Source organism: Zonotrichia albicollis, chromosome 31 (genome assembly GCF_047830755.1).
Source record: "Zonotrichia albicollis isolate bZonAlb1 chromosome 31, bZonAlb1.hap1, whole genome shotgun sequence".
NCBI classification, from domain to species: Eukaryota; Metazoa; Chordata; class Aves; order Passeriformes; family Passerellidae; genus Zonotrichia; species Zonotrichia albicollis.
The window spans coordinates 3,673,150-3,680,381 of record NC_133849.1 but is presented as its reverse complement, the minus strand read 5'-3'; the positions used below and the strand labels follow the sequence as shown (position 1 = coordinate 3,680,381).

The window sequence follows — 7,232 nt, the reverse complement described above, 5'->3', positions numbered from 1 at the left end:
AATCGCTCCTCCCGCTCCTCCTCCCCCCTCCTTCCCCTCATCTCTCTTTCACGTCCACTCCCTCCTTCTTCCTTCTTTTTCGTCCTCTTCCTCCTCCCGCTACCCCGGGCCCAGCCCCCACCCTTTGTCCCCCTCCCTTTACCCAAATCCGGCCCATCGCCCCACCCCAAACCCCTCCCCATCGCCCCCCAATAAACGGTCCCGGGCCCAACTGGGAAGCTTTATTGGGAGCACTGGGAGCAGGCACTGGGCGGGGGCAGAGCGCCGGCGGGGCTGGGGGGGACACGGGACCCCCCCCCAAAATCAGCGGAGCGGGGACGGAGCGGGGGGTCCCGGCCGGGCCTGAGCCCACGGGGAGGGGCTGCGGCCGCCGCCGGCTCAGGAGCTCTGTGGGCAGAGAAAAGGGGGTGACACCGGGCTGCGGGCCCAGCAGGAGCGCACCCGCTCCGCCACGGCGGGGACGCCACCCCCGGCACCGGCCCTGACCTTCTTGCGCAGGGAGAAGCCGAGCCCCAGCGCCAGGAAGACGAAGCCCAAGATGCCCGTCAGCATCTTGCTGCGGGCGGCGTCCGGCGGCATCTCTGGGGGATCCGCAGGGCTCAGCACCCCCAAAACCTCTCACCGACACCCCGAGGCCCTCCCAGGGCCCCCTCCAGTCTCATTCCAGTTCCTCCCAGTCGCATCCAGCATCCTCCAAACCCCCTGCCCTTTGCACTCAGCGCCCCCAAACTCCCTCCCAGTCACACCCAGCACCCCCAAACTCCCTCCCAGTGCCCACCAGGACCCCCCCAAACCCCTTCCCAGCCCTTGCCCTGCCCCCAGCCTCTCTCCCACTTCCAGCCCGGCTCTCTCCAGCTCCCTCCCAGTGCCTCCCAGCACAGCCCAGTGGCTCTGCCAGCGCCCCCAGGGGCTCCCCCGTACCCCAGTGCCGCCTCAGGGGCTGCTCCAGGCTGACGTGCTCCACCTGGCAGCTGTAGTTGAGCCCGCACCGGGGGGGGGTTTCCAGCAGCACCAGCAGCTGGTAGGTCCAGTCCCCGTTGGGGACCACGTCGGTGGCCACCACGTGCTCCGAGAGCTCCTGCTGGCCCTGGAACCACCTCACCTGGATGGCAGCAGGGTAGAAATCCATCACGGAGCAGAGCAGGCGGCCGGGGCCGGGCTGGGAGCTCGAGGGGGGCACCAGCGAGATGGACACCCTGGCGGGCACTGGGAGAGAGCGAGAGAGAGAGCGAGGACACACTGGGATCAGCTGGGGGACACTGGGAAAGAGAAGGGAGGACTGGGGTGGGCTGGAGAGGGAATGGGAGTGGACTGGGAGGGACTGGCAAGGGACTGGGGATGGAGTTGGAGGGACTGGGGATGGACTGGGATGGAGTGGGAGAGACTGGGGATGGACTGGAAGGGACTGGAATGGACTGGGAATATACTGGGAGGCACTAGAAATAGACTGGGAGGGAGATTAGTGGCACTGAGAGAGGTGGGAGGGGATGGGGAGTAGTTGGAGAGAGGGTGGAGGTCTGGGAATGAACTGGCAATTAACTGGGATTGACTGGAAATTAACTTGGAGGGGCTGGGTGGAACTCGGAAGGACTGGGAGGGACTGGGGCGGCATTGAGAGAAATGGGAAGGGGTGAGGGGCGAAGGGATTGAGGATTGTGATCTGGGAATGAACTGGGAATGGACAAGGAATGACCTGAGTAGAAGTGGGAGGGACTGAGAAGGCACTGGGAGGGATCTTGGGATGGACTGGGAGGGAGTGGGACGGCCTTGGAGGAACTTTCATGGAACTGGGATGGAGTGCGCCGCACTGGGAGGCCGAGTCCAGCTCGGGGCACTCGGCGCTGAAGGTCTGCCTGGCAACAGATGAGTCATCAGAGAGACGCCATCTGATTAGCTAAAAAGCGTCAGCTTTACGCGTCGCTGAAATGGACGTGCAGGGGGGCACTGGGAGGGATAAGCGGGTCACTGAGGGCGACAAGGGGCCCCGGGGATGGGCACAAGGAGGGCTGAGGGCTCTAGGGCGATTCCCAGGGAGATTTTGAGGGGCTTCAGGGTCATTGGCAGAGCAGGGCCCGAGGGGACACGCTCGGCCCCGCGCTCACCTCGGCGCTCCGTGATGAACGGGGTGGACCCCTCGTACCAGACTCTGCAGAACCACTCCCCCGAAGTCCGTTGGTACTCCAGCCACATCGGGTCGTTGTTTAAACGCCTGGCATTCATCGCCCCATACGGGTTGAACGCCACGTACAGCCCCACGTCGCTGTCGTACACCAGGTGCTGCTCCCGATTGTAGATGAGCCTCTCCACGGACCTTATCTTCTGCGTGCCGTTAATGAAGTAACATTCCCGCTTTCCCATGTGCAGGAACACCGCTGTAAGTGCAGCACACAGCTCGGGTGGGGCCCAGCACCCCCAGAGCTCCGGGGGCCACCCTGGATTCCCCGCTCCGCACCCCCTGTGCGCCACGGCCTCCATGGGACCCTCCTGCCCGCGCTGCCGCTTCCTCTTTGCCACCCTTCCCCCATTTCCCCTTCCACATCCTCTCCCCTCCCACTCCGGCCGCACCAAAATCAATTTTAGGTCCCTAATCCCCATTTTCCCACAAATTCCCCAAACCCCAGACCCCTCCCGCTCAGATATGGTGTGCCACCTCCCCTTTTACCCCCTCCCCCACCCTCTCCCACCCCTCCCCCACCCCTCAGCCCCTCCCGCTCTCCCTTTGGGGTGTCCCCTCCTGCTCCCCCTCGATTCCGGGCTCCCCCCTTTGCCCCCTTTTCCCCCTTCTCCCCCCCTGTCCCAGCGTCTCCCGCCCCCCCGCTCACCCGAGAGCTCCGCGCCCGCAGCCGGGGGGGCTCCCAGCACCACCAGTGCCACCAGCAGGGCCCCAGCTGCCGCCCCTCGCCCCATGGCCGGGGCCGGGCAGGGAGCAGCAGCCCCAAAGCAGCCGCGCTGCGCTGGGAGCGCCAGTCCGGAGCAGGGCGGGCTCGGCAGGGCCGCGCGCTCTCATTGGCTGCCGCCGCTTCTGGGGAGCGATCGGCCACGGGCTCTGCCCGGCAACCGATGAGGAAATCCAACGCTCCGAGCTCTCATTGGCTAAGCTGCCTTCAGCCCGCGCTGCCATTGGCTGAGGCCTTTCCGGGACGCTGCAGCCCCGGGCTGGGGGGTTTTTGGGGAGGGAGAACCTTGGGGCTCTGGGCAGGTGGGGGCGGGGATGGAGAGACGCGGGCTGTGCTGGACCAGTCAATCAGAGCCGCTCATTTCACATTTAACCCCTATTTTTTTGTTACTGAGCTCGTTCAGGATTTTCTGTTCCGATCCCTTTGTCCCGCTGTCCTGGTTTGAAAAGGAAGTGAGTTTTTTGGGATCAAACCAATGTGTGGTTTTATCAAACGAATAGGTCAAACCAATAAGTCCTCAGATTTGAATATTGGCACCTGGTGTGGCCACTGCGGACATGGATTCACCTCTGAGCACACAGGGGGTTAAAAGCAGAGAAGTCCCAGGGGAAGCTCTCTTGGTTCCGGTGGGTGAAAGGTTCAGAGCTGCCCTGCCTGGCTGCGGACTGGGTGCAGGAGGGGAAGCCATGCGGCCGGGTGAGGGGAGCCGGGCCTTGGACAGAGAAGGGAGGTGAAGGCCCCTGCAGGATGGAAGGGTGGTTTAGCAGTGCCAATTGTCTCCTGCAATCTGCCATCAGGGACCTGGCCAGGTGAGTTTTGTTTCCAGGGAAAATGGCCGGCATTGCTGTTCAGGGGCCTGTGTCCCGGAGTGGCCAGCTGGCTGCTGAAATTCCGCATTGCACAGGATGCCTCCCAGACTGAAGCTGGCACCAGTGTCCACTCGGGTTGGTTTGACAGTGCCAAGTGCCTCCTGCAGTCTGCCATCAGGAACCTGGCCAGGTGAGTTTTGTGTGCAAGGAGCAATGATGGCGTTGGTGTTCGGGTGCCTGTGGTGCTGAGTGCCCGGCCGTCTGCTGGGGTTCTGAAATCCAGGTCGCCCTGCCCCGTCCCTCACTTCCCCCACTGCCCACCAGTGACTCCCTGCGGCAGCTCGTGGGATCCTGGACACGGCTCTGGGACACACACAGACATTGCTGAGGGGCAAAGATGGGGGGGCTGGACAGGTGAAGAGCTGACCCTGAGGGTTGGGGTGCAAAGGACATGGGGTGCCAGGCAGGGTTAGGGCACAGGTGCCACCCTCATGGTGGGACAGCCCCAGAGCCGTCCCAGCAGCTGCAGGGAGTTACCCCGATTGGAAGGTAGAGATAAGGTTTGGAGGCCAGTCAGTTACAGGTAGGAGTTGAACAGACGTTTAGGTGTTTTATTAGGTTTTTTTTTCAGGGATTTTTAAGGATATTTTAGGGGGTTTTTTTGCAGGAGTTTTTTAGGAATTCTCTGGGAATGTTTAGGAACCTTTAGGGCTTTTTCAGGGCTTTTAAAAGAACATTTTAGGGTGTTTTAAGGGATGTCTTACCACTATTTGGAATTGTTAGGGGTGTTTTCAAATATTTTGAGGGCTTTTTAAGGACTACTTAAAAAGTTTTAGGGCTTTTTGGAGAGTATTGAGGGTATATGGAGAACTTTTTTTACGACTAGGTTATTTCTAGGGTTTTTGGGGGAATTTTATAGACTTTTTTAGGGTCTTACAGGGCATTTTCAAGATTTTAGAGGTATTCTCAGAGCTCTTTAAAAAATCTCTAAGTAGTCCCAAAAGGTTCTTTGGGGATTTTTAGGGGTGTTTTAGGGGCTTTTTAAAAGTAGGGTGGTTTTAGTGTATTCTGACACTCTTTTTGTGTTTTTGTGAGGTGTTTGGGACACTTTGAAAACTAGGCCTTTTTTAGGGAATTTAGAGGGTTTTTTTAGGGTCCTTTCAGGGCATGACAGAGGCTGAGGGGCAGCTTGAGGGGTACTGTGGGGGCTGGAGGGTGGCAGAGGCTGGGAGCTGAGGGAGGAGCAGGGAGAAGGGACAGTGGGTGACACACAGAGATGCTGAGGGTGACAGGGGCAGCTGGAGGGTGACACCAAGAAGCTGGGGGCTGAGGGGCAAAGAGAGGATTAAGGGTGACACACAGGAGCTGAGGGGCAGCTGAGAGGGGACTTGAGGGGCATTGGGGGGCTCAAGGGTGACAGACAGAGCCGGAGGGCTTGAGGGGTCAAGGGAGAAGGCTTGAGGGCTGCACAGTGCACTGGAGATCAGGGCTACAGGGAACAGCTTAGGAGACAAGTTAGGGTACAGGTGCACCAGCCCTCAGCCCAGCCCTCACTTCAGCCTAAGCAGCCCCCCTAACAACAGCACAGCCTTTTCCCCCAACAGCAGCACAACACAGCAACCCTGACAGCGAGACCAGAGCGGAACCCACCCGGTGGGACAGGACAGAACTCTCAGAGGACAAGATCCACGGCAAAAAGGCGGGGAAGGCATCTGAGGGTTAGAGAGATAGGTGGGGTGTCACAGACATCTTTTCATAAAAATCCTTTCTTTAGGATTTTTCTCCCTTCTGAGAAGCTGTGGCCTCAGCAACAAAGTGTAAACAATGGTTATCTGCTGCTGTGGAATGCAACAGGTGCATCCGTGATTGGTCTCCTGTGGATGTTTGGATTTACTGACCACTCACGGCAGAGCTGCTCTTGCTTTCTGCCGGGACACAGACCTTTGTTAGTCATTCTTTTCTATTCTTAGCTTAGCTAGCCTTCTGAGAACTTTTCCTTCTATTCTTTGTAGTATAGTACTAATGTAATATACATCATAAAATAATAAATCAAGCCTTCTGAACATGAGGTCAACATTCTCGTCTCTCTTTAGACCCTGAAGACCCTTGTGACAACTGTGACAATTGTTGAACCCCGAATGAGTGAGGAGGACAAAACCATCAATTGGTGACCCCTCGTCTGAAGAGCAAATTACTTGGAGAGACCCCCAGAGGAACAATTGCTGCACTGGGTAAACCCCAAATGTGTGGCATTGATGGTTGCTTCACAAGTGACCACAGAAGTGGATTCTAGCCAAGAGCTGAAGAACTGAAGATCCTGATTTGGAGTTCACAGCAAGGCTGACCACAAAGAAAACCTTCCGAAAAGCCTCCAGGAAGATGTTCGGAAAGCACAGCAGCGCAATGGAGCTGGCCAGAGCATGCTGAACTCTTTCAAAAGGTACTGTTGGCTTTTCCCTTCCTGAAGATGCGGCCGTTCGTAGTTTGTGGCTGCTGATGTGGAGGGCTTCCCCCATAGAGGAGGAGGTTCGGTTCTCCCCTTCAGAGGAGAAACTTATTGCCCTCTGTCAAAAATGGGGTGAAGAGGACGGACTTTGCCTGTTGGAGACAGATTTCTGTGAGTTTTTTCGATGGACAAAGCTTTTTGGGTTCTTTACGAATGTGCTCTGTGCCCTTGATGCTTTCGTATGGGAGTGCATGGACTCCATTTTCCAATTCGTTTTGGACCGTGGGTTTGGATACCCCCAGATTTATCCAGCATTTAGGATGTTCTTTCCAGTTTTGAACCGGAGAGCAGCTGTTTTTCCCTGGATTGCCAACTACAACGGGCTCGTCCCATTTCCTCTGACTCCAGCGGGAGAAGATCCTTTGGAGGCGGATGATCTGTTGCTTCCCAGCCCCGCTGCATCCCGGCAGTGGGGGGGAAGTTTCGCCAGGAGCTGAAGTTTTTTTACTGCATCTTCGGAGCATGCTCAGATGCAGCCATCCCTTCCCCCCCTTCTCTCTCTCCGGGGGGATGGGAGTGGGCTGCACCGCCCCTTACAGCCCTGCAGGCCCCGCCCTGGCCGGCCTCCTGGGCCCGGCCCCGCTCAGAGATGGGGCAGCACCGGTCTCCGAGGGCCCGCCTGCCAGGCCTGCAGGGCCTCCTCCTGGACCCGCCCCGCCGCCGCCTCCCCGGGCGGTCCTGCCCGTGGCTTCACCGGCTTCCCCGCCTGCGCCTGAGAGCTCAGAAACACCGCTCCCTGCGGCTGCGCCGCTGTTGGTAGGAGACGCCCTCGGCGACAACAGCGACTCGGCACCGCCCCCCCAGCTGTCCTGCTGCGTCCACCAGCCCCCTCTCCGACCCCGCCGCCTCAAACCGAGCCAGTGCCTGTTCAGGATGATGCTGAAGAGCGCGCCGAACCCACGGGACCCTCGGAGCAGCCCGCAGCTGCTCCTGCACCCAGCCTGGCTTCCCCCCCGAGTTTTTCGGGCTGTCCTGGGGCTGCCCCTGCGGGGGAAGCTGGGACGGGGGAAGAGGGCGCCG

The 7,232-nt window shown here is 59.2% G+C and overlaps 1 protein-coding gene across 1 annotated transcript; it reads right to left on the bottom strand.

Moving 5' to 3' along the window:
* Positions 1–300: 300 nt before the first annotated feature.
* On the bottom strand, positions 301–3,085 carry LOC141725904 (class II histocompatibility antigen, B-L beta chain-like). The gene is made up of 4 exons (XM_074530069.1): positions 2,823–3,085; positions 2,103–2,372; positions 922–1,206; positions 301–581 (listed from the first exon to the last, which is right to left on the bottom strand). The coding sequence occupies exons 1-4, from the start codon at positions 2,905–2,907 to the stop codon at positions 379–381; spliced, it is 843 nt and encodes a 280-aa protein (XP_074386170.1). The 5' UTR covers positions 2,908–3,085; the 3' UTR covers positions 301–378.
* Between the last annotated feature and the right edge of the window lie 4,147 nt (positions 3,086–7,232).

What these genes read in the sequence shown, in the direction of transcription:
- LOC141725904 (XM_074530069.1), bottom strand. Translation starts at nt 2,907, where the DNA reads ATGGGGCGAGGGGCGGCAGCTGGGGCCCTGCTGGTGGCACTGGTGGTG. An exon ending in TGCGGGCGCGGAGCTCTCGG is followed by an intron (nt 2,373 to 2,822) that starts GTGAGCGGGGGG and finishes CTGCACTTACAG; the next exon opens with CGGTGTTCCTGCACATGGGA. An exon ending in GTTCATCACGGAGCGCCGAG is followed by an intron (nt 1,207 to 2,102) that starts GTGAGCGCGGGG and finishes GCTCTCTCCCAG; the next exon opens with TGCCCGCCAGGGTGTCCATC.